Below are 27739 nucleotides of genomic sequence, written 5' to 3'. Positions count from 1 at the left end.
GATCTATCTATCTATCTATCTATCTATCTATCTAAATTGATCCACTATCTAAATTGATCAACTCAGAGTGTGAAAATCAACAAACTTTACATTGCAAACAAAAACAAATTAAGAGTGCTAATATACAAGGCATAGGCCTATTAGCCTACTCCAACAAAATTTGATGCAATAAAGTTTTGTCCAGATTTAATATGCTTCACAACATAAATAAAAGGGCGTCACAAATTTACACGGGCCAAACATTTAGGCCCTATCGCAATTCGCATTGCTAACTTATGACCTCACATTTCACAGCGAACACATATCAGGCTTAATTAAGATATTAACTCATTTTCTAAAATAACATTTAAGCAACACGTTAACGTTCAGCGTTTCGACGTACGAGCAGGCAGTGGTTTAACAAAAAAAAAAAAAAAAAAAAAAAAGCACTTCGAGGAATTTACAGACTTGTTGAGACGTGTCATCTAGATATGTTTTAGTAGATGAGTTTGTGCAAAAGGCATGTATAGGAGCTCATAGATAGTGGTGCAGATACAAATACACTGGAATGCGCTGACACTGCTCGGTCTTTATTAATTTTCATAAGTTTCTACACGGCCAGTCGTCCATATCCTGATACGAGTGATACGACGCGCGCAGAAAAGCTTGATAAACGTCTTTGATTGCATAATATCAGACTGACGAAGCTAACGGTGTAGTCGCTTGCTTTCCTGCACACGTGCAACATCAGAGATTACTGTCAAACTTACACGTGTTACTTGAACTCTCCTATATTTTATTATAGATCACTGTGCTGTTAGCCTTAATGTGACATTCGTTTGCAAGCAGCTACATACATGAATAGAGATATTTACAAAACCGTAAAACAATGTGAAGTACACTTGGCTGGTGTTTGTCAGGGCAGCTGTGTGTTCGTGCGAGGCATTGAGTTGTGATTGGTAAACTCGATTTCCTGGTTCACACACGATCTGAGCGCTCTTGAACATCCGCGTCTACAGTTCTGCAAGACGAGACAAGGCGGTAAGACACTTTTACTCTTCAGTAACTCTATAACTTTGTTTGCAATGTTAGAAACAGCTTGTTTCGCTGCAGAGAAGTGATGCAAACGTGTAAGCAATACAAAAATGCATGCTGATTAAACGCAGTCAAACAGTTTTTAGAATGTTATGCGATCTTTATGTTCATGGTTTTTATTCGAATTTTTATGATTAACTTTCTTAAATGGTATCACTAAACTTGGAGGTTTGGAGTAACTTGCAGTTTTTTTAGGTTTATTCTCCAAATTTCAATTCACACACTAGCATATATATATATATATATATATATATATATATATATATATATATATATATATATATATATATATATATATACACACACACACACACATATATATATATATGTGTGTGTGTGTGTGTGCGTGTATGGCTTAATAATGGCTAAGTAACTCAATTATTAAAAGAGAGGATTAGCCCCATCCTCTCATATTCAATGTACTTTTTTGGTAAAGTCATATGCAACCACATCCTCTTTTAACGGCAAGACTATACTAAGATCCTGTTCTGACTGGCTCCTGTGACACCTCATGCACCCTACTGACATCCTTTATTACTTTACAAATAGAAATATTAACAGATATGTATCGGTTATAAAATACTGCAGAATAAGCAAATCAGCATACTATATTTGCTATTTAACGGATAATGTACAGACAGTCTGACGTTATCAGAAAAAAAAGTTCATTTTGGAATTATGATCAATTGACTGTACATTGCCCTAATTTTTATGCTGCATGGACATGAAACATATTTTATTAGTTTTTATTCTGATATTTGTAAGTGCTGAAAGAGTTGCACTTGTCCAATCACAGTCAAGTATTCCAGAAAGCTGTGCAAAATAATTAAAATAAAATAATTACAATATTATTAATTAATTGCAATATTATTACAATACCCTGTTTTACTGCATTAAATAATGCATAATGATCATAAAATTACTTTTACTATTAAACTATGTGTATTTTTTACTCGAATCACTCTTGCGCTCTCTCATTCAATCATTTGTCTTATCATTCAGTAGCACTTCTAACTGTCTCACAATGTCCTTGCACTAAAAAATCAATCTTTTACACATACTCACAAAGCCAGTGCTTTATATGATGGTGTTGTTCATGTCTTTATAGCCAAACTGGTACGCTCTCATCAGCTCGAGAAAGTCTATTGCTATTTTATTGCAGCCTCAAGAGAATTCGGATATGACACGCTTTTTTTTCCCTGAAAGCTCATTTTGCATTGACATGGTTTAGGGGCTGTAAAATGATTGGAAAATTCCCGCAGTGCTTTTTAGCCTCATATTGATGAGTGCTGTAGATGACATACGTCATGGTGCATCACCGAGTTGATAAATAGCCTATAAAAGCTAGCGTGGAAATGATTTTCATAGAAATGAAAAAAAAAACTCTGTAGGCATTTTTTAGTATCTGAACAGCCAGCCCTGTTTTTCCACACAAATAAACAAGAATTTGTACAGTCCCCAACGCCACTCACTGGAGAAGCAGCCAAAAATATCACAATGTCTGAGAGATCCGTAAAAGGGAAGCTGTGTGTATAACTGGCAGACCTCGATAAACAAGATCTCTGTCTATTGATCAAGACAGCCCTTTCACTTCCTTCACGAGGTGTTTGTTGTTCAGACCCAGGCTTGTGCAGAACTTCCTGTGTGGAACAGAGCTGCTGGAGTCAGAACAAGCCTCAAGAGTAATCTTTCAGAAATACACTAGCGCTCTTCTGTGTTTAAATTTATTTGATTTTCAAACCCAATTTGTGAGCACATTCAGACAATTTGTGACAAGCTCCACATTGTTGAGAGTGTGCCACTGATATACACCAACTGTGGTTAAAATGAGAGGCGTACTCATGTCACTTCCTGTTTGTGCAACAGTTTCCAGTCATGCAGATCAGAAGGGGTCTTATTTTGTCAAAAGTGTGCATGTACGACTTCATGGTTAGTCTTGCTTAAGATTTTTTTTATTTTTTTTTAATCCTAGTTGAGGCAGCCCCTCAAGACGTTTTTAGATATGTTGACAGTGTTGAAAATCGCAGGCTGCTCAGATACCAGCAGAACGGCGCTCTCAGCTCAGTGTAGTTTGATAGACCTGTTATGTAAGCTGTCAAATTCCTTTCCTGCTTGATGTGAACGCCTGTCAAGTCAGTCTGAACTCAACTCCCATATTGTGCTAGTGGACCGCGGTGTGAACCTTAAACAATTGGAAAAAGTAACCACAGTTGAAGTCTCTTTAATATCTCATTTCAAATCAGTTTAAACTGAGAGCGAATAGAGGCTGATATTAAGTTGAGAAGAACAGACTTTTAATCTCAAATGTGTCACTGCATGTTCAGAGTCACACATTCTGGAATTTTAGAATTTCTCAAGAAGCCTTTTAATTTAAAGGGCTGTTTTAGGATGTACTAATGCAGCTTCTCTTATAATCGTACCTTCTCCCTTAAATGTTTAAAATTTAAAAATAACTATTGGGCTTTGTTACAGAATGCTTGGCGCTTCATGTCTCACATTGCACATGTCTGGTTTTCAGTTTTAGTTCTTCTAAAACATGTTCTATGAGTTTTACATAAAATGGCTGGATGAGCCACAATAATAGCCTCACATTAAATGTCATTGCACCAAACTGCAATTTCACTCTAATAATGTTAACTGTACAATACATTTATTAGCATCAAAATGCGTTGCAAAAGTGCTTGGTGGTTTAATCCAAATTTTTTAACACAATTTATTTTTAGGATTCTGGTTTCATGGTTTATCATGGTTTGTCCCTGACTGGCATGAAATAGCATGAAACTGCATTTTAATGACAAGTCAAACATACATGCCACAGTATAGTATGATTCGTTTTTTGAATCTAAATTAGATTTTATAATTTCCAAATTTAAGCTAAAAGAGAATGGTCTGACGTTAGCTTTCAGAAATTATGCTCAATTAAACATTTCTGCATGAAACAGAAACAGCAGATGGGCTGAATGAAAACGCAGATTTACTCTCAGATAGCAGGCGGTGCTTATAGAACAGCAGCAATAGAACGTTTCAGATACTGTGAAAACAAGTCGGTTTTCTTCGGAGATACATTCATATAAACCCCCACAGAAAATTTGCCCAGCACTATTTTGTAATGTTCAGTTTATTATAAGCGCACACCTCAGTTTTGTTGTCTGCAGCATTAAATGCTTGATTTCTAAAATTTATATAACTGACTCTTCTTAGGAAGCTTTATTGACAGGTAATCTGACCAAAAATAATAAATAATCTGCCATTTTGTCTGAAAAACAAATCAGACAGGAAGGTATAGTGTGTATTGACGTTAGGGTTACTGTAGTGTTACTGACATCTTCAGTTAAAACTAGATAGCTGTCATGTTCATTCATGTTTATTTCATGCCAAGACTAGTAAGGAAGAGATGACTGGTTCACCTTACATTTGAAAGAAGGGGCTGTGACCTGTAACAACACATTAAAGAGCCACAAAATCTTATTTATTGTTCGAATTTCTTAAGAAATAGAGAGCAACATGGCTTTTCGAACATAACAGTAACGGATAATTAACTTTAGATTTATTATCATTATAGATATCGTCCTTGGTGTAAATGAGCCTTATATTAAACTTTTTTTTTTAACCTTGTTGTCTTTTATCGTATTGCTGTTTACTGAGTTCAATAATGATAACCAGCACGTAACTGTTTGCTACAGTGATTTTACGACAGTTAAGGCTGTTTTGCTTAGCGCCATCCCTAAAAACATCCTTTTACCTTACAAAAATCACTGTAACACACATTGCCTTCATGGCTCATCGCCTCATTATACTAAAATATACATACTGCAATCTGTTGTGTCTTTACCTAGTTGACAGATCTGATCATCTGCTGCTTGCTCACTGTCTTTGTACGAGACATGCAGTGAAATGCCGTAATAATTCGGCGCACATAAACTCTCTTGAAAAAGGGTTTGGCAATGCAGCACCAATGGCAGAGCATCAAGGCCGTGTGAAATGCAGCGGCACGCCCAGTGTAACCTCCGACAGGTTCCTCTGACAGGTTGATGACCCCTGAGAGAGATGACAGAGCGACGTGCTGGAGAACTGCAAACTGATAGAAAGTCACGGTCGAGTATAGGGGGAAAAAATGTTTTTGCGCCCAACATGTTGCCCCTGAAGGAAGTAACGAGAGAAACAGAGAGAGAGAGAGAAGGGGAGATAAAAGGAAGAACAATATGATAGTTGATATAAAACGGGGGATGGTAGGAATAATAAGTGTCTCTAGAGAGCTGGAATGTGAAGACAGAGAAATAGAAGAGGGAATAAAGAGAACAGAGGGGCAAAGGAACCGTGTGTGTGTGTGTGTGTGTGTGTGTTTGTGTGCATGTGTGTGAGGAAGAGGATGAGATCATCGCAGTCTCCTGTCTAATGAGTGATGGGGTTGGGAGGCGTGCTGAACTGAGGCGGAGGGTTTGCTTCTCATGCCGGTGGAATCAATAGCGTCTGCAGACCGGAATACCGTTCCCACATTACTGCCAACACTTCAGCCACGGCTGTTCTTCCAACACGGATTACACTCAGATCGCTTCTGCATTCGTTCACTCCCTTACTTTTTTCTTTCTTCATCTCTCACGTTCTGTCTTCCTACAATCTCTCTCTGTCTCTCTCTCTCTCTCTCTCTCTCTCTCTCTCTCTCTCTCTCTCTCTTTCTCTCTCTCTAGCCAACCCACACCCAGTGATTCTGTATCTTGGTTTTTTGTGGCGGTAGGAGGGATGCTGCTGTGAATTCTTTTTTGAATGTGTTTAAGACACATTTTTTCTATACCACAGGAGGTGTGCTTTCTGGAATTTTTTGGGGGAGTCATTTTTTTCGTGAAACCTTGTTGAAAAGAGCTTACTCACAATGTTGGGCTTGGATGTTTGTGAATTTGGTGGACAGTTTCTTGAACTGCTCTGGTTAACAGTTTGCTACAGAGGTGAGGATGCATTTACTTCATCTGTTATGATATAAACATTTTGAAAAGTGAAATTATAGGCAAAAAATTATACCAAAATTAACATGGAATGCTCTTTAAACTCCTCAAAAAAGATCTGCCTGTTTAACAGACCATCCCTAAACCTTCAGCTAAAGTAGTTTGAAGCTTATTGTGCATGGTATTTATAAGTTGAAATGTATCATAAAACCTATTTACAATCCAGATAGATCTGTAAAATAAAGTAGAAAGTCATATATGTCATCATTTCGTGTGATGACTTTCTTTGTGAATGTAGATGTTTTTATTGTTGGCATGTGATGCAGTTAAAACAAGCAAAGGTGCACTGATCGATATGTATTGATCAATCTGTTGTTGCACTCACAACATTGCTTTGTGTGTGTGATCATCATGTTGCTTGTAATTACACGTCACAGATGTTGTTGATTCAGGGCTTCACTCTGCAGAGCTTCTGCTTGCTGACACCAATCCACTGTTTCTCACTCCCAATTTACCTCTTCATCAGTGTCTTCCACTCTCTTAGTGCCTCCATTTCACCTTGATATCTAGGATGTAACGATGTGTGACAAATGAACACCTGTCTGTATGCGTAAAGTAAGGGGTAAATGTGCATATGTGTGCTTTTCCTAACTGAGATTCCTATAGAGTATTGGTTCTCTGTAAGCATTGCCATTAATCTCAATGGCAGTTGCTTGGCTGACACAGGACACCCTTATATGATCCAGTTTTGCTGTTGTTTTGAGCAAGTTACCTGACTAACTGTTCTATGGACAGGGAAGTGTACAAATATGAAACTAATTTAACTCTTTAAAGCACCCTTATAAAACACATTTTTATTATACACTCTTTTATTATGCTATACAATAATTAAAAATGCGGGACAATTCCTTCCAACAGGGTCTACTAGGGCCACGTTAACCAAATAATCGCAACCCAATTTCAGAAAGAAATTAAGTTTTATGAAGTTTGGATTTCATATGAATTTCAGTGATGTATTTGTGATTTTGTAGTAAAAACAAAAACAAAAAAACGTGAACCTGCAACTAAGCCTAACCATAGTGGGGCATTAGCAGGACTAAACCTATATAAAATGAGATTCAAGTGTGTATGTACAATGTACAAATATTCATATGAACTCCAGTATAGCTAAATGTAAAATAATCAGGATTTGTCACAAATAAATCTTAAGCATTTGACTTTGATCTTTTCGCTTTTTGTAGTCTGACTAAAAAATCCAAAGTTTACAAACCTGATTCATATCACTTCGATGTGTAATCTGATCAAACTCTGATATTCTAGAATGTTAAAATTATCAATCAGAAATGCTCCATTATCCAATGTCATTAGTGTAAAGGTGTATTAATCACTGCTCACACACAAATCGTTTTCAAACCAAGAAGCTTTCTGTTGGTCAGCATGGTAAATCTGTGTGGTGAACTTTTTCCAGACTCACGCCAGCCTCCTGATTGCGTGTGTGTGGGTTTTTTTTTGTATTTACTGCATTTACCTTTTGAAAATTTTCCAAACAGTGTCAAAAGTCACCACGCCATATTGATACTCGATAGATACTGACAGCACTCCATACACGGATATGCAGTGCAGATAGTTCATTCCTTGATTTGAAAATCTAACCAGACTTGTGTGACAGAGTAGTGTGAAACTGGGTGATCCCAGGCGAGTCAATGGTGTTTAGAGAAGGCTCACAACAACAGGCTTCAAGGGAGTGACCGGAGCTCGGTCTCTGCTGGACTGCAGGTGCTGACACACTAAGACCCCCTGTGGCCCGGCAGAGCTGCATCACGACTCAGTGAGCCTCAGCTGCTGCTGCGCTGTGATGGATGGATGCACGTCAGAGACCTGACACATGTTTAAAGGAGTAAATCAATTAGATTGCATGTAGAAGAAACAGAGATTTCAAAAAGCTGACGTGTTTGTGCACCCTGTAGAGAAAGGCCATATGAATGAGGAAGATCACATGTATCGTTTCCCTTCCCTTCAGGCTGTCAGGTGTTCAGCTGGCTTCTCACATTACAGCTGCTATCAGATTAACAATCCTCAGAATTGACATATGTCACTTAGTCCTCAACTTCTACGTGTAGTCTTTTTAATATTTTTGGTACCCGTTTTCTTTTTATGTAATTATCTAACTTGTTTTGAGAACACGTAGGTCTTTCTATGGTTTTCAGACAAAATAAAAGCCTGTGGTTGCAAGATTAAAAGCAAAGAAATTAGGAAGGCTATATTATTATTTCAGTTTAACAGTAAAATTATAATGATAAAATAATTTTATTTAATAATAAAAAAACTTTCATGTGTTTTACACTTATTTTATATATTTTACTCTCAAAATTCTGTAGACGTCTGTCTGGGCAAGTTTTACTTGTTGAATTTCCTCTCATTTTTCTTTGGCATCATTTTATGAATAAGTGCATTCCTGCTGCGTTGTTTCAATATATTACAACCGAAACCTTCTTTGACAGTGTCAAATGGCTTGCAGGGTTTTGTCTGTGAAGAACCGCTGTGGTTTTTCTTCAGGATCAGGGTTTTACAGATATGCATCACTCTCGACTTTGCTCTCAGTTAGCAGAGAGGCTGCATGGTGTCACTTAGTTTGATTATCAGAATATGTGCACGGCTTCAAAGCGTTGGGAGGGTTTCAGAGCGGCTGAAAGTGTTAATGCACTAGCTTCCACGTACGTGCTAAACTGTGACCATTAACTCCGAGAAGGTGTTCAGACAAAAAATATTTACTATAATGCGCCATACTATCGCACATAAATTAATGATCAACAGTCAGTGTTTTTTTTTGCATTTTTAAACCCTGAGGCGTTTATTGCCCTTTGCAAGGGTTGATGTTAGTCTAAAAAGACTAAAGTCTGTGTGGTCTTTAGAAACCCTAGTGGGCCTTCCATTCATCTGCTGAAAGTCCACTGAATATTTGGGCGTTCAGCTGTTGTGTGTTTGAGTATAAAAGACTGCAGTTTGTCAGCGCTGTTTGCTCGTTCACACTCCACCTCATTAGCTGTGCACTGAAACCTGCAGCACGCCATCAGACAAAAACCAGCATGCTATCCATCACAATCTAGCCAGGCATTTAACTGCTTCTACTGATCAAAGCGGACCAAAGCTTGTTGCCTTTGAAGCTCGAGATGCCGCGCCATGTCTCGCTCAGAAATTATATCTCCGGAGGGTGGGGAAAGCTAATTAAAAAAGCTTGTCAGATTCTTCATAGTATTATCATTGCTATTTAACACAGCTGAGCAAGGGTAATTAATGTCATTCTTCTCTTTGCTAATAAAAATGACCTCTTACTACTGGCCACAGCGAGAATGAGAGCATCTAGGGTTTTTTAGAGCAGTGCTTTTCAATTGGTGGGTCACGATATAAAAATGGCTGCTGGTCTGATCTGATAGGACAAGATTGGAAATATTTAAAAAAAATAAATATAGATTGTGTGTAGTTAGAATAACCAATTAAATACCTTGTTGACAGAGACTGTTTACACTATTTCCACACACCAACATGTGTTTGGGCTAGACAGAATTACAAGAAATGGCCAAATAATAGCTTCAGTGGTGGTAAATCACGCAGAGTAAGAGGCCAGCCCGAGAACTTTTGCTGAAGTCGTTGTTCTCCATTTTCACATCTCGTATCACATTGGAAAGGCATTTATTTTCACTGAAAATTAAGAAATCCAAAAATGTTTAAAATACAGTAATGTGTATGGTATGAGTATGTTTTATAATGTACTACAGTACTCATCAATATTTGCAATAAGTAGTGTAAATAGAAAATTCTGCTGTTTTTATGTTGTGCGAATAAATCTATTGCTATTTGCACTTAATGCAATTAGCATTCATCACTAAGAAAATATGCTATTTTCACTTTCAGTTAAATAGCAACTAATTGCTATTTACACTTAAAGCAAATAGGACGCTGCCAAAAAATTATACTTTATTCATTTACTTGCTCATTTGGATGCTGAGAGCACGAAATCATAAACAGTTTGCTATGATCAATCATCTGTATCATTGCCTCAAAAATATTGCATATTGTTAGTCCTGTGTGGTAATAATAATTATTATATAATCTGGGTCCTGAAGCAAAACCAGATGAGAACCACCAATTAAAGGTATTTTATGAGATTGTCTTTTTCATTAATTTATTTTACACTTTGAGTCGCATTATGAACAATTGAAACTGATTGGCGCATAACTTGGAGCACACTGAGAGGACAACAGTGATGTTTACTGATGTTTAATGTTGATTGATGTATCACGTTGCAGTTCTGAGATGCCATCATCATTATGCTAAAAACATGCCCTGAAATGCCATGAAAATGTATCTATAATCATCCTTAATGCAATCCCTCACTACATAGTTCATCTTGCCTGTAATTTACAGTGAGAATCTTGGCATTGGCTCTTGGATATGCTTTAAATTGCCCAATTAGTCCAGTCATTTATTCAGTGTGACCAGGCCTCCCTGTAGTGAATCTAAACTCGGGGGATTTGATTTGTGTGTTTCGGTGTGTGAGATATTTAATTGGTGTGCATTTTTTAGCAATATTTAAGCTATAATTGCACAGGGATAATTAACTAAAGAGCGCTATTATGCACAGGATATTGGTCCAAAGGACTCCAGTGAGCAAAACATGGCCACACTTGAGTAAAATGTTGTAATGCTGCAGTCAGTTCAGGAGCTTCCCTTTTCCACAAAAGTCGACTGTTGATTAATACACGTTTATGCATAGCCAAATTTCCCCCCTCACACTTCATTACCACGTTCATTTGTACACATTCGGATTGTTTATTTCTTACTAATTAGTAGGTTAATTGGCTCACTTTGTCTTCTGCAGCTGAGTGTACCATATGTCTCATCAGCATCATCATTTTGCACCTGGAAATTGCACAAATTGTGCGGCTTCCTCATAAACTATACTCTGACCTACTTGTCCTTCCTCAAATTGTCTTCCTGGATAGAGTGGGCTTTTTCCACAGGTTCAATTTATGTAGAGATACAGAATCCATTCCCACATTTTCCTACCTTTTTGTTGGAGAAAATTGGCTAACCCATTTTTATATACAGCAGCAGCATGTGAGTGTCATGGTCCTTGAGCTGCTGCTATTTAATGCAAAAGGAGATGGTGGTATATTTTTATTAGATGGTATCAGTGAAAATCGCTCTTATAAAACTAATGGCGTATTAGAGTGTGACCCTCAGAAACACCCTATTGATTCCATCGGATCAGATTTTATAGCCTTGTCCTTCCATTATTGCATCTGCCTTCACATTACAGCACTTAGGGTTTTTGTTCTCTTTTCATAATGTGAGGAAGGTTCATCATCACTCTTGATAATCTCTGGGAAAGAGGACATATGCATGTTTCCATGGCTGCTGAGGCAGATCGACACACTATACATATAAACCTGCGTTTGGGTGTTTCTGTCTTTTTTCTGAGTTCAGGAACATCCATCCTCTCAGGAGCTTTGCTCGATCTCACCCAGGTTAATGACAGCAATGATGTCGTGCTTTGGATGTTGTCACATCCTTTAAATTTTCATGTGCCATATTTTTTTTGGTGTGAAAACGAATAGATATTCTAGATAAACTATTATTTAACGTAAAACATTTATATTTAAATGTAGTCATTCTGAAGACGCTTTTATCCAAAATAAATAATAAATAAAAGTAATACAATTAAATTAAAATAATACAATATAATAATTCTACTTAATAATCAGGGAATAAAATACTAAAATTAATCTACGGTGAAAACCATAGCTAGTTTTACTTAAAATCATAATTGTTATTTAATCAGTTTTATATGCAGTCAATTTTTTTATAAAAAATGTAAATGCATTTTAATTACCAACAATATTTTATGTTATTTTATTGATTGATTGATTGTTTGGTTGATTGATTTTAGTGTTTGTTAGTGAACATTTGTTGCTAGAAAATTGTAAAATCCAACATCGAAGATAAACATCTCTCGTGCTATTTGTACAAATAAAGATGCATTTTTCTCATGTTATTTGTATATTATTTTTTTCCCCTAGGACACGGTCCAGATTTTATTAGTCAACTACCCATTTACATGTACTTATGTCAGACTTTGTTTCTAACAGGGTTGCAAAAACAGCACAACTCAGAAATTATGTTGACAATAAAACAGCTCTTATAATATTAAGTTTGACCTCCTAAGGTTTGCGATTGATCATTTGGGAAGGTTAAGGTTTTAAGCCCCATTTTGTACCCTATTTGTGCAGTACACTTGCACAAGACTGCTTCTCCAGGGGAGTTATGTGGGCATTACAATTCAGCTCTCTTAATTCATATGACAAATTGCTGTCCCTGTTCTTGGCCTTCTGCATGGAGAGCAGTTTTCTAGGTCTTTATTTTCCTCTTTTTCTCTGAGGAGTAATACCTCAGCTGTCTGCTTGCTGAGTCTCCGGTAATTATTAGCTGTTACGGTGAAACGCAGTGTGTTGGTTGTGACAATAATAACCAGTTTTTCAATGTCTGACATGTGGCTGAATTAATAAAAGCAATGATTTCTTTAAAGAGATCTGCTAAAACCAGACTGGTTCATTATAATTAAACGGGGATAGAACATTCAGTGGCTCTTTTTGCTATATATATATTTTCAAACTGTGGTCATTTAGCTAGCAGCTATCTCTCAAAGGAGCTGAATAGAAATCAAATTATCAGTGTATTGCTCTGCTACGTGAGGATTACAACAAACGACTGTGAATATTAAAAGAGATAAATGTGCAAATCTGTTGTCTCTAACAGTGTTAGCGAATCTGAATTGGTTTGTGTTTCAGGCCTAAACACTGTGTGAGAGGTAGAAAGATAGCAGAAAATACATTCAGTCTGGCTTTTATCAGAGTCTGTAAAACCATGAAAGAATCACATTAGAACATCGCAAACCGTATAGTTGAACAGGTCATAGATTCGACACCAGATTTCTGCACTAATAGTTCAATATCTGGCCATTTTATGCTTTTTATGCCAGAGTCTACAAACTTGATCGTGACTGGCCTGCTGAAGTCCTTTTCAAACGCAGTCCAGAAACAGAAAAAAAAGGCTGAGAAGCTATAAAGTAATAGTAAACAGGCAAGATTCAGTTTCATGTCAATTTTAAAGCAAGTCAGGAACAGAAACAGAAACCATTAACTAAATCTAAATGATTAGATTTGAGAGAAATGATAAATTGTAAAAACGGTCAAGTCACAACCACAGCCCTCAGTCTAGAACCCATTGGTTAACAACAATGCTGTTTCATCCAGGTATGCTGTGAAATCATGATAACCTTGATCTGTATGTGAAGATGCATTTAAACATACAGAGACGCAACAGATGAAGATTATTGTCCTTTCTAATGCCCTTCATTCCTGTTTTTCTCAGGCATAATGGCTGACAAAGATAAAGATGTGCCAGTGGTTGAGGAAGAAGATGAGCCAGATCTGAACTACCAGCCTCCGGCTCAGAAGAGCCTGCAGGAGATCCAGGAACTGGACAAGGATGACGAAAGCCTGAACAAGTACAAGCAAACCCTCCTGGGTTCAGGACCTGTGGTAGCAGGTTAGTGTACCACTGCATGTGACCACTATTCTATACATACATTATATGTACATATGACGTTTGTTTTTTTACCTTCATATATAAAAAAATGCACAAAACATGTATGATCATTTTGAGCAGGATGACTGTTTTAAATATTGATGATAACAAAAATGAGTTATCCTGAGCACCAAACTAAAGTATTAGACATTCTGAAGGATCGTGTGACACTGAAGATTGGTTGCTTTTTAAATAAAATACAATCAAACTAACACATAAATAGCAAAAAATAAATAAAAATGTCTGCGCGTTTTTGATATTTTATATTTTAAGTGGATCACAGTCTCGCCAAACAACAAAATGATTGGAATCTTACTGATATTTGACCCACATTTATAGAAGCACACAAGTAATGAATGTTTCAAAGAATCTCATCTTTTGAAGATTGCATTGTCTTCATGTTTAAAGCTGTAACTCGGCTCTCCAGGGACTGCTCTCCCTTCTCCTCCCGCTGTCTAGACTGATTCAGTCCCTCCTGGGGACTCCAGTCTTGGTTCAAAGCCCCCAAACAATATCCTCTTAACTCAGAGAAAGAAAGAGAAGGTGGCTATCACTTATTCTGAAGAGCATGGCTTTGAACTGCTTTGTTGTTTAGAGAAACATGAATTATAATTTCACTCACTGTGTAACGCTGGATAATTTGCATTTGATATTCTGTCCCGCTGTACAATGCATTAATTATAAGATCAGGTTTTGCATTTCTCGTTCAGTTATTGAGTGGAATAGCTTTGTTTCTTTTCCGTTTCCCTTCGTGGAGAATTGTTTTTGTGGTATTATGATCAAAGCCCAGCAATCCTAATTTCTTTTACCACAGGGAAAATCCAAATATACATTTAAAATCCTTTAAGTGTGAACTGGAAATACTTGCTGATACAGTGTTGCTGAAGGCATAAAAGGCAGATTAATTTCTTCTTGACTCACAGGGGTTTAGAACGTTTGATTTAGATGCAATTTAATTTTCTGTTGAGAATCAATCAACTGCAGTCATTTCTTTCCTTTTTTTCATTCGAATGCAACTTGTGTGCCAAGGGTATTTACCTTGTGAGTCCTCTGATTCATAAATGATTCATCTTTGTTTTGTTGGTTATGGCCAGGTTAATAATAGCCTTCTTTCAATATGCCGGGAGGAAAACGGCAGCTTGTGCTGGTATTTTATAGCGTTTTGTGTTTCAGCGTAATGACCAAAAGATCTGCTTACAGAGATCATCATGACCAGTCAGAACAAAAAAGCACATCTTCTTTTGCCTCTGAGAATTATGCCTCTGATACAAAACCTTTATATATACTTTTGTCCATATAGTGAAAGCACAAGTTATTTGTGTTTGGTGATGAGTTTTTGGCCCAAGGACTGCATTTAAAGTCACACCAGAGGTGTTCAGCTGGGACCACTCAAGTTCTTCCGCACTGAATCAATCATTTCTTTTTTAACCTTGACTTATACACAGAGACTCTGTCATGTTAGAATAGAAAAGGGTCCTGTGCAAACTGGAATATCACTATATGCTATAACATTAAGATTTGCAGTTAAACCTGTTTATTGGAAGGGGGTTACCCAATACTTTTGGCAATATAGTGTATAGTGTATAGTGACCCTCCATAGACAGCAACACAACTGAAAAGCTCTCTAAAATGGCGGAAGACAAGTCGGGGGAGAAAAATGGTTACATAAATTGTTATTTTAACATTCTTTGCACAAAAAAAGTATTCTTTTAGCGTCACAAAACTGAAATTGATCAACTGATGTGACATCATGTTTTACCGATGTATGTATACATTTGATCCATACTTGGATCATGACAGTTGTGTTGCTGTCTATGAAGGGTCAAATAGCTCTATGATTTCATCAAAAATATCTGAATTATTGTTTTGAAGATGACCGAAGGTCTTGCAGGTTTGTAATTAATTAACAGGTGAGTAATTAATGACATCATTTTCTTTTTGGTGTGAACTACCCCTTTAGAGTTGGCATGAAATCGAAATTGACGAGTCTTATTTTTTAATAGAATACTGTAATGTTTATTTTCAGTAAATCATCCATACAGTTAATTTTTTTTTTAATTTTTAATTTGTGTGCCCTCATAATCTTACATCAAATAAGTAAACCTCCCCTCTCCGACTCATCTTCTCTTCCGGTCACGAGTGCGTGGCTATCGGTGCCTGTCTCTCTGAATGAATAAATAAGGGGTATTCCTTGCGTAAAATTTACCTAATCGTTCACGTCGAGCTCCTCGATTAAAAAAAAATCCTTCATGTGAGATTGCTAGTGGTAAGTGCATTCAAATCTGTCTCTATTTTGTTAGCAACGCCCATCTTCCAACCATCCAATCAATTACAGAAGGCTGAAATCAAGCCCTGCTCTACATTTTATTTCCATTTCAGAAGTTGTTTCACTCAGATATGTGTCACACTAACAAAAAAAGGACAATCTCAACCTCTATTTCAAGATTTGTTTTATTTTGGTATGAGTTTTAGTTTATGTATTTAATCATATTTTACTTATATAGTATAGTAATTTCTTTAAGTGCTTTTGTAATTGAATTTATTATTTCATTTTTAACTCAAGGGAATTGGTAGCCTGCTTTCCCTGTGAATCGAACCCATGATCTTGGCATTGCTGGTGCCATGCTCTACTGTTTGAGCTGTATATATATATATATAAAAATTCTCCTTTTGCGCTTCAGGAAGAATAAAAATATGGGTCATGAGGGTGAGTAAATAATGGGCGATTTTTCATTTTTGGTCAACTAACCCCCCTCACTGGGACTGAAAACACTGGAAATATGAAGCAGGTTTGTCTTGACGTCCATTAATTTGCCATAAGATTTCCAGAGATATAATAGCGGGATTGCGCCAGGGTGATCAGTCATGTTTGGTGCGTGCAGTCCCCGATGCACAGTTAAGCGAGTGAGTATGCCTGCAGCGGGTAGTGCCACTTGTAGCCATCAGCAGATGATTAACTGTAGTTCCCACTTTTAAAACCAGCCCACCCTGCATCAATAACACTGCATCAATGAGACCCGTCCAACAATTTGTTATGTGCAGTTTTACACCACTAGCTCCCTCTTGGCAGAGCAGAAACAATCCTTCAGTAGAACAGTAGGGTTAGGCGCCTAATTTAAGCTAGTCATTTGCCCCACGTCCTTCACAAGACAACTGCTTCATCACACATCAAAGCTTTTCCCAGAGATTTAAATGTGACTTTTTACATCACGCAAGGGTATTGTATGCCTTGAAAGATTGCATATGAACCACTTTTATAGTGCTTTTGTGGTGCTTTTTGGGTGCTCTTTTGTCCCTTTTTGGAGCTTGACAGACACAGTCACAATGCACTATTGTTGTACTCAGATTCAGAAATTCTCCTTTATGTTCCACTGAATAACAGCACACAAGTTTGGAATGACATGAGGGTTAATATATAATGACTGAATTTTGATTTTGAGGTGAACTGTACCTTTAAGGGGTGGGGCAGCTGCAGCTCTATCACTGTTAAATGTGCTGAGGCTGCATGCTGGGGTCACTAACCTGCAGCAACTCTGTGTTCACCTAAAGCATGACAGGCCCGATCTATTTCTGTAATGGGCGGCACTCCTATGGACATGAGAAACTAGGAAGGGGATTGCATGGCAGGTTCATTAGCAACACTGACTGACAAGACTTTAAATGCCTCCTTATCTCATAATGAAGGTGATTATGTTTGTGAAAGACACTGTAGCTCCGTTCTATAACCTAGTGAGCTGCATTTTAAAGAAATGTTGTTGCAGAAATACACAATTTAATACTGCCTTTTTAATTTTTTCTCCAAAAGGCACCTATTGCAGAAGAGGCAATTATAGAATGCATAGGAACAAGTTTAGTAAAAAAAACTGATGGAAGATTGCAGATAAATAAAGAAAAATGAACAATACTGTAAAAGTGTTTCTGTTTCTAATGTGTTTTTAAAAGTGTTTTTTAAAAATCTTTCAACCAATATTTTTGCTGTGTAGTTTTATCTTCTAATTAGCGTAGAAGAACGCTAATATCATATTGTTGAAATGAGTTTGTATGTTTGTGTGTATTTTCATGAGTAATCAGATTATTGTTCCGTTATCTTGGCTCCATGTTTATGTCTCTATTGAAATCAGTTTTACCCAGTATTTGTTTTTATGAGTATTTGTGTGTGTGTTTTTTTTCAGTAATTAATTGTGCTGTTAGCTTAGCAACAAGCTAACATCATACGTTTTATATCAAATTTACCCCATATTTGTGTGTATTTTTATGAATGATCAGAATTTCTTTCATGGCACCATGCTACTGTTAATCTCTTCTGAAATCATTTTTATCCAGTATTTTTATTGTAATTGTTATGATTATTATTATTAGATTATTATTAATTATCATAAATTAACATAATAACATGCTCAATTGCCAGCTATGAGTCATGTTTGCTGTGTGCTGTGTTTTTTTAAATCTGTCCTTGACCGTTAGGAGGCTGTCCGTGTTGACTGTAAGGATTAGGTCAGCTCACTCGGTTTTGGAACACAGCTTTTCATAGACGACAGATGACACAAAGGAAACGAGTGTGAATTGTGTGGCTGGAGCGGGCTGTCTTTACCCAAACCTGGATTGATGATGTTCATGTGCACATACCTGAGATGATTAATGCGTTTTATTTACACACCGACCTGTCAGTTCATTGCAGGTGCACATAAAGGCCTTGTTTTCCCCTTCCTGTTTTTCGCTCAGTTTAGTCTAGTCTAAATGTCTTCCCTCTGGTCTGAGACACATGATGAGTGTGTGGAAGAACCTGCTTGGAGGATTGACTGGGCCGGTGATGCTGGATAGGCAGGATTCGCAAAAAATGGACTGGTTCTGGTGTTTTCCTCAGCCTGACTTGCAGTGCTACTGACAAGAATGAAAAGTCAAATTATGCGGAAGATGTGCGCTATTATTTTTCGAAGCGATAAGACTGACAAACAGTAAAATGGGCAAGAAAATTATGCCGATTTAAAATAAAGGAGAATTTCTGAAGCAGATTTGAAGAGGGCACTTTTGGTAGGCAACCATCTAGAAACACAATAGCTTTATGTGACACTGCTAAAATCGCCCAGAACACTTTAGCAACCACATGCAACTTTTATTTAACCAGAAAATCACTTTCTTTTGGTCTAAAAAAGCAGCTGCACTACATGCTGAATATTTTACGTCCAATAATTGCTCACAGTCGTACTGCTGAATGAAATCAACATGCTAATGTCAAACTTTTATTCACTACGGGAAAAAGGCTACTCTGAATAATAATTTTGTTTATAGTGCAGGTGGGAAATGTAGCACTAGTTTTTTGTACGTTTCTAATCTGTTTTATTCATTGCATTGTAGATCCCAGCATCCCTAATGTTCAGGTGACCCGACTCACTCTGATGTGTGACCAGGCCCCTGGACCCATCACCATGGACCTGACAGGCGAGTCTTACTAGAACAGTTTTTCAACATGTGCTTTATAATTCATGCATAATCCAGTGCACTGACAACGAAAGGGTGATGTCTTATGGATATTTTCTTTCCACTACTCAATATATATACAACAATATATAAACCGGAGTAACAACGTTTTAAAATGGTGTACCAAGGAGGGAAAAGTTAACAGAAAACCAATCATAAAACATAAATTCCAGCAATCAAGAATGCAAAACAAAAATCCTGATCATCGTTTGGTGTGGTATACTATAGATTTTAATAGTAATACTTTTAATAGTAATTCTACATTGGCCAGTAATTGTTTTTTTTTAGCATGACTTATACACTATTTAGTATTAATTCATATTTTGGAATATCATTTATTTTTGCATTTACAGTTTTCAGTTGAATTTTGGTTAATGTTTTAGTAAATTATTGTTATGTGATGTTTGCCATTTATTTTACTTTAATGCCATTTTTTAATTATGTTTAATATTATTTATTGTACTAAAGTAATGGAGCAGTTTCATTTTAGTATTACATAATATACCATTTAGTATTTATTAATATTTTGACATGGCTTTTAGTGGTTCAGTAAATGTGTATGATTTTGTCATTTTTTTATCATTTTATTCTGTTTCAGCTGTATTTCAAACAAAGAAATCAAATCGTATGAAAATAATTTGTAATAGCTCAGTGTTTACGTTAACAATAACAACACTGACAGCCCTGTTCCAAATCCATAGCATCCAGTGTGCATTATTTGCATGATTAGTATTCATAGAATAACAGTGGTGAGGGTTGAGGTAAGCGGGTTGAATCTGCGGTCTCTGTTGTCCACACAAAGGCTTCTGGTCAAGTGCTGGAAGGGCATGTGCTTAGTTGACACTATTGACAGAGGCTCAGCAGCTCTGCACTGCATCCTAATGCTTCACCTCCCTGCCTTCAGAGGGATGATGTCATTCCCTCCTCTGCCAGCCAACATCATGCAAGCAGATCTGCAACATAAATCAACACACCCCGCTGTATGAAATACACTGGAGGGGTCTGTCGGGACTTTTGACGGTCAGAGCCGGTTTCTGCCACCCTCCTTTGCCCTCAGCCGGTTCAACAGTGTGTTTCTCTCTTTAACAACGGGAGAAAACGGCAAAAGGGCACCTGGTTGCTAGGCAATGGGATGATTCTGGGCTGTTTAAGTCAGAGCTTTAAAGTAAGAAGACCTTTTCAGATATAAAATCTGTAACTATCATTCACAGCGTAAAAAACCTGTGCACCAGCACGTTTCCTCTTTTAGAACAAAACCAGAAGTGACTCTGCGGTTTGAGTTGGTTCAGGAAGCCGTTGCCCTTCTAACACAGAGCACATTGTTGAGCTTTTGTGTGTGCACTTCCTGTTTAGCAACTTTTATTTTTAAATTACCTCTGCCCTCTTGATAGATAGTCAGTTAAGACTTTCACATGTTTACATGTAAGACCATGTAAAAAAGATGGACAATGCTTCTGTGCTCGCTTCCACTATAGGAATTTTAAGCCAAATCATCTCAGTGTGGCTGCTGCCATCTTGAGTAAAAGATGTCATTTGGAGCCAGAGTCTGTAGTATTGTCACAACGACACGCCCGTTTTGGTAAAATCAAACTACTTAAACATATATCAGTGTGAAAACAACTACCATAAATGACTAAAACCATATTTCGTATATTGTATTGGAAATTTACTATTACCGTAATTGGATTTTTTTTTTAACTCAAGTCCCATTGGTTTACATGGAGAGGGCGGGGTTTATGACCTGTACTGCAGCCAGCCACCAGGGGGCGATCAAAGAGCCAGCAGCTTAACATTCCAGGACGTGTGAGACGCACACATTTTTTTTTTTAACAAATGGGTTACGAAGGTTCATCTTTTGGGAATCTCAAACAACAGGTTGATATGCATGCAAGGTCAAAAAAATTATTTTTTACCTTTTTTGTTCAACAACTCCCAAATGATTCATTCAACGATTCCGAATTCCAAACGATTTTTCCGAATCTCTCTGGTGATCAGTCGATTTTTTTCTAAAGCAGTTTGTGAGCTTTTAACGCTACGAAGGCCCAGTGACAAAGAACGAATTTGCATTTTCATTTGTGAACATAAGATTCATATGTATGAAAAGTATCGCTCCAAAAGTTTGAATGGTAGTATTTTTTAAACGGGTTTTGCACAGATATTCAGTGCTGCAGCTAGGAGTTCCCTATCTATGCATATAGAGTAAACTGTTTTTAATGTACAACAGACTGCGGACCAACATTATAAAATCTCGCACCACAGTCTGAGCTGTGAGCAGGAGCACATTAGCGATCTGTGATCCAGGAACGCAGATGTGCCAGAGTCCTGCTGTAAGTGACAGTCGAGCGTGGTACCTCACGGCGGGACGTCCGCTGGGATGAAACACGCTAACCAGACTGAGTTTTTGATGGATGTGGCTGGGCTAACACGCGGTGGAGGAGAAAGACTGTGACAGTTAGTGGTGGATGAAGGTGGGGAGCAGAACCTGACTGCACTCGGGGCTTGAAAAGCACTCAGCATGACAGCAGAAGTTCTGCTCTGCTGACGTTCAGATTAGAGCAGCAGGAAGCCAGACCTTATCACGCCGCTCTTAATTGAATCCGAATAGTGAGTCCACATCTAAGCAGTTGAATATCTTGAGGTGTTTGTCCCAATCGCTGCTTATAGAAATGTGAATAAAGTACAGAGGATGCACTCTTAAAGCAATATTTTGATGGTACATTTTATAGTATACTATAGTGTGTATATATAGTTTTAAAAAGAGCTTGATTGTTTTTAGAGAGACGCAGGCAAGTAAAGCACACACAGCTGCACAGTTGATCTGACCGCACTATTTCATCTCTGTGTCTGATTTGAAGTGAGCAGAACGATAGCGCTAACGAGCCGTAACTGACAAAAATAACCGTCATTTTTACACTTCAAAGAGCAACAGCTTACTAGTTTTAACTTGGCAAATGGCCGCGGAATAATTGGGATAATCAGTGGCTTTTAAAACTATTTTAAATGCACTAACCGGAGGCTAAGAACCGTCCGTCGCGAAGGACGTATAAGGACAAAAAATCCATTTTGGGGCGAAAACAGGGTGCTCGACAAAAACACTGATCATAATAGAATGTCTGCACACCTCGGCTCCAAAAATACAAAACTGTAGGCTATGTATGTATGAATTTTTCCAATCTGTTCTTTCGATTTTAAGCAAATTTACATTTTCGGTTGGACTTTTCCTGAAACGCTGTTGACTGGGCTGCTTTGGGTTTAGGCCTTATTACGAGCTGTCCTGCGCAAATATAAATTAATGAGCTGTTTGGCAGCTACACTGATGTCAGTTCGTATTTAAGCAAATGTAAAAAGATTGATTTAGAAATTCTGAACAGTTTTGTCCTTTCTTGGCAATGCAGGAAACGGGTCTTTTAGTAGAGCGTGATTCGTGAGTTGTGTTGATGGTGATGTCTGTGTTGAGCGCTGCAGCAGTGGGAGTGAGGGTGGAACGGGGCGCTCTCATTCTCACCTCATGCCAGATTGCAGCTCCTCCAGACTGCTAGAGCCTCCGCTGGGATCTTCCTTATTATCCATCTCCATCTATGCTCTCTCACTGCTGCTGTGTGGGAGTCATACAAACGGCATACCAACTACAACTTCAGTAAAGCGCGTTCAAAACCGACTCCCCTGAATCTTTAAGCACAGGGAGAGAATGAACACATATCTCCCTCATGAGCATTCTCCTGTTCACACAGTTACGGTTGTTTGCAAATTGACAAAAACACCTCTGAAAATAGCGTTAGGATTATGCAAACTGTTTAGAAACCCTTGACATAAAGGCTGGCCACACTGAAAGTCAAAACCTAATTTAAACCTGTAAGTGAACATACAGTTCTTTTTGTTGTGGTTTTTTGGGTAAAAAAAATTATTTACATAATATGTGTGTGTGTTCTGTGTATATTCATTATGCATACACACACATACAGTATATTTTGAAAATATTTACATATAGTCTATATATATATATATATTTTTTTTTTTTTAATATATACACAGTACACATATATTATGTGATCAATCGCTTGACAGCAATATATATATATATATATATATATATATATATATATATATATGGCTAATGGCTGAGGAAAATTTATCTTTTCCATAACAGGAATAAATTACATTTAAAAATATATTCAAATAGAACACCGTTATTTTAAACTACATTACTATTTAGCCGTATTAGTGTTTTTATTGTTTTTTTGATTTAAGTAAATATATTGATGAGTCCTATTTCAAAAACTCACCACAAACGTCGACCCCAAACGTTTGAACAGTGAGTGTGAGTGCGTGTGTGTTTCTGTGTGTGTAATACGGACAGACGGATCTAGTTTACATGTTAGTGGAGCTGGTCACCATGTCACCATTCAGTGCTCACTGTCGCAGATACAGACTAATCCTCTTGTCCAATCAGGATTACGTTATTACAGTGATTATCAGAGCTAGATTTAGTCAATTACAGATAAAGGATTTCATCTTTGTGATGTAAAAAAGGTTTTAAGAGGGCTGGATTCTGCTTCGGTTACATTTAATAGCGACATTTCATGTCGGCGCATGCAAAGAGTTGACTTCAAGATGGAGAATCTCCAAGCCCAGATGCATCTCCATTAGATGCTAAAGCCTTTACTGTCTAAAAATAGTATTAATGTTAAGATGTGGATCACAGGACTCTAATGAACACGGTCTGGCATTTGGCATCACGTGAATAGCCCACAAATCATCGTTGATGTTGTTCATTGTATCAATCTCCGATTTCTCCTTCCTCCCCTGTCTCTTTCAGTATCCATTACAAAGCACTTAGGGCAGATTCAAGGGATAAATTGATAACGCAGCAGTTGCACTTTTGTGAGGAAGCTCTTTGCATTGAACTCAGTTGAACTCCGAGCAGAAGGATGCCACCTGCAACATAAAAGCTTCACATTTACAATTCTGTTATTGATTTCTGCTGTATTTGTGATTATAGCTACGTTAGACTGCTGTTAATTTCACTCCGGCTGATGTAAATAAACTTTTTTGGTAACATAGGTGGCCTCGAAGCTTTGAAGAAGAAGAACTTCACCATGAAGGAGGGAGTGGACTACAGGGTGAAAATCCACTTCAAGGTACATATAAATCAGGTTCCTGTCACGAAGACGGTCTGCAGTGATGGTTGATCATTGTTTTACACCGTGGCTTAAAAATACTGTTAAAAAGCTTAAAATCAATGCCATTTTGAGATATTGTCAAAAAAGCTGCAAAAACTGATCCCAAGCTCCTGCATGCTTAGAGCGCATAAATGTTGTAAGATGTGAAATCCCTGGCTAGAAGTGGATAGATTGTTTATTTCCTGTCTTGACCGGGCCAGCACTGTGAATAACATACAGAAAAAACACACAGACACCATTTCCCAGGCTAAAATTTCCTAAAAATAATACACTTGAACTATTTGTAAACAGATCGGGGTAGAATGTAAGCAGATTTGGCTTCGAAATGTATGTGATGTTGAAATGTTTTGCAGCAGTTTTATCATGAACATGAGATTAAAATTGACTTATAATATTTCACTGTGAGTCACACCAGATCATATTCCTGCAAAGTAACTTTCTTCACAAAAATTACCTTCGGATCCAACAACTCAACAGTATCTTTCAAGCCCATGATTCATCAGGACTTGATACAGCTTCAAACAGAAGATAAAAGCGCTTTTATAGTTCATGCTGAAATGTACTGAAATAGACATTATCTGTATGTATGGGTATTCCCTAAAAGGAGATGGGATGTGGAGTGAATTCCTAAAGGATCTAACAGGACCTCTGCTGGTGACTCTGCGCTATAACAAGTCGAATGTCCTGAGAATGAAAATGGCATGTTAAATTAATAATATTTATTCTAATTTATCCCATCTTTTCCCATTAGGTCAACAGGGACATCGTGTCTGGACTGAAATATGTGCATGTGACCTACAGGAAAGGACTCAGATGTAAGAGCATCTGTAGTCATATATTTAAATGTTGGCATTGAGATCAAGGGTGTATTGATATCTTTGCTCACACATGTTCTGTTTTCATGTGCATGTTTTAAAGCAGCATCTTACAATGCCATTTGATAAATGTGTTTCACTTGTATTTATATGCCATGTTTTTAACAGAAACCTTGTCAAATATAGCATAATTTATATAATAATATAATATAATCAGTCATAGTCAGTAATCTTACTGAAAATGGTAATGAATTGATTGTAAATTAAAATGCCATTTAAAATAAATTAAATTTATTAAATCTAAATTTAAAACCGTTTGTTTAATTAATGTACATTTTTGTTGATATTATTATTAAATTATTAAACATTAAAAAATACAAATTGCTATTATCTTTTCTTTGCCCAGTTGCCAATAGTTTTTTTTTTTTGTCACTTTTGATCAAATTCTATATCTGTAACCTTTTAACAGTTATAAATGCTTATAAATGCAATTAGCCATTAGTCACAATTAGGCGTGACCAATCAGCTTGTGATGTATTTTTTAGGAACTCGATTTTTCACTGATTTTTCTCTATCTGTAGTGGACAGGGCAGTGTACATGGTGGGCAGCTACGGCCCGAGAGCCGAGGAGCATGAGTTTATGACCCCGGTGGAGGAGGCTCCGAAGGGCATGATGGTTCGGGGATGCTACCACATCAAATCCTGCTTTACAGACGACGACAAGACAGACCATCTGACGTGGGAGTGGAACCTCCAAATCAAAAAAGACTGGGACAGTGCAGAGTAAAGAGGTCTTCCTCTGTCTCTCTCCCAGATGCATAGCAACATACCCAATGTATCACTGATTTGTTTAAAACAGAGACATAGGCTAGGTAGACATGCAGCTGGAGCTGGCTTTGCAAATGATTAAATAACAATTAGTCGTATTAAAATCAAAAGCAAAAAAAAAGCATAAAAAATAATAAAGATATTCCTACATATTAAGTGTAATTAACAGTGAGGACATACAGTGACTGGCAGGGTATTAGAGGCGACTTAGTACTTTGTAATAGATTTACCAGTGGTATAACCAACAAATGAAATCCCTCATGCCTGTACTCTCAGGTTTTAGTGTATACTGTAAATGTAAATATTACATTGTCTGTATTCTTGCAGTGCATTCAGAGTTCTTTACAGAGCCCATGGCCAGATCAGTGCATGCTTGAATGTGAAGCCATCGTGTCTAATGGCTAATTTCTTGTATTGATGATGTATTCAGCCTGCTGTTACCTGATGATAAATACATGTGTAGGATGTGGCTTGTACTAAGTGTTGCTTGTCAAAAAAAATGGTATTTCTGAGCATTAAACCCCCGTAGAAAAGATCAACTTAAACCGGGTTGAAGTTGTCTGGCTGTTGACCAGCAACCAATTCTGATAAAGCTGCTTCACTTTTCTTGCTGACTAGCAAATCAGCTTTTAAAATGCAAATTTTGCTGGCGATTTGGCTGGTCTTTTCAGCTGGGAACGTCAGTGGAGCCCGTCATCAAGCACCCTCTTCATTCCCTGAAACAATTTAAGATCTCTTCATCTCTGTCCAGGTGTCTGTAACTGTCTTCCATCTAGCTTTTATATTAGATTGTCTCTGTTCTTGTTCTTTTTCTCTTTTTTTCACATTCCAAAATAAATACATTTATTATATGCCTGCTGATACTGTTACCTGGCACCACCATATCCATCGCTGATATTGTTATATGACAAAATATTATCTTGACTTTACTCGAATAACTCCCTACTATACGGTCACATTCAGAAATATTAGGTAATACTGAAGAATATTTACAATACTCTGTGGAAATGATTGGGTTTTTATAATTCTACAGAATACAATTTATGAAAAAAGTTAATAAGTGCCACAGAAAATGTCTAACAGGCATGTGCATTAGATAGGCTAATGCCTTTTTTGGGGGGGGGGGCAATAGAACTGTGAGCAATAGAAAGAAAAATACGAGAGCACACAAAATATTATTATTTTTTAATTGTCTTTTTTTTTGTAACTGTGATTCCACAGTCAGTATGTGTAACGTATTTGATCCTTGCAATATTTCAAAATATTCCCACTTGATGTGTATTTTTTCAAATTCATATTGTGACTCATATCGATGAAAGTTTCTTCATAATTGGATGTTATGATTAGTCAGCTTGTGGACTGTATTGCATGATGCTGCTTTTTAAACATGTCAATTAGGGGTTTTATTGTGATGTTACGGAGGAAGCAGTAAGCAGTCACGTTTAGTCAGGCCGTTTTTCAGCTGACTGATTCCTTTGCTTAAAAAAAAGATTATATTGCTTCTGAATTGTTAAACCTTTCATGTATTTTTAATAAAGTTTGGCCTATCCTTATTTGTATATCTTGTTTCCAATTTTGTAGTTTAGTTCATGTAGTAGCTTAGCTTATTAAATGTAAAACAACACGTTGCAGTAATGGCTGGCATTGAAAAACGTAACAAACAAAACAAAAATAGAAATAAAGAAAAGTTTCAAGGAAAAGTTCATATTTGTTCACTAACAGACGAACCGAGAGTAAAAATAAACCTATAGTTTGACTTGATTTGAGTCATCCCTGA

The 27739-nt window shown here is 37.1% G+C and overlaps 1 protein-coding gene across 2 annotated transcripts; it reads left to right on the top strand.

Moving 5' to 3' along the window:
- Positions 1 to 865: 865 nt before the first annotated feature.
- On the top strand, positions 866 to 27515 carry arhgdig (Rho GDP dissociation inhibitor (GDI) gamma). Of its 2 annotated transcripts, none has more exons than XM_043231752.1 (6): positions 866 to 1020; positions 13446 to 13622; positions 19017 to 19100; positions 24201 to 24277; positions 25071 to 25134; positions 25716 to 27515. In XM_043231752.1, exons 2-6 carry the CDS (start codon positions 13451 to 13453, stop codon positions 25919 to 25921), a joined length of 603 nt encoding a protein of 200 aa, XP_043087687.1. In that variant the 5' UTR covers positions 866 to 1020; positions 13446 to 13450; the 3' UTR covers positions 25922 to 27515. The 2 variants fall into 2 exon arrangements, with proteins under 2 accessions (XP_043087687.1, XP_043087680.1); XM_043231745.1 differs by lacking the exon at positions 866 to 1020 and adding an exon at positions 5518 to 6017.
- Positions 27516 to 27739: the final 224 nt, after the last annotated feature.

The sequence above is a fragment of the Puntigrus tetrazona genome, chromosome 3 (assembly GCF_018831695.1).
Source record: "Puntigrus tetrazona isolate hp1 chromosome 3, ASM1883169v1, whole genome shotgun sequence".
Lineage (NCBI taxonomy): Eukaryota > Metazoa > Chordata > Actinopteri > Cypriniformes > Cyprinidae > Puntigrus > Puntigrus tetrazona.
The sequence above is the reverse complement of the archived record's forward strand: the minus strand, read 5'-3'. Positions and strand labels throughout refer to the sequence as shown.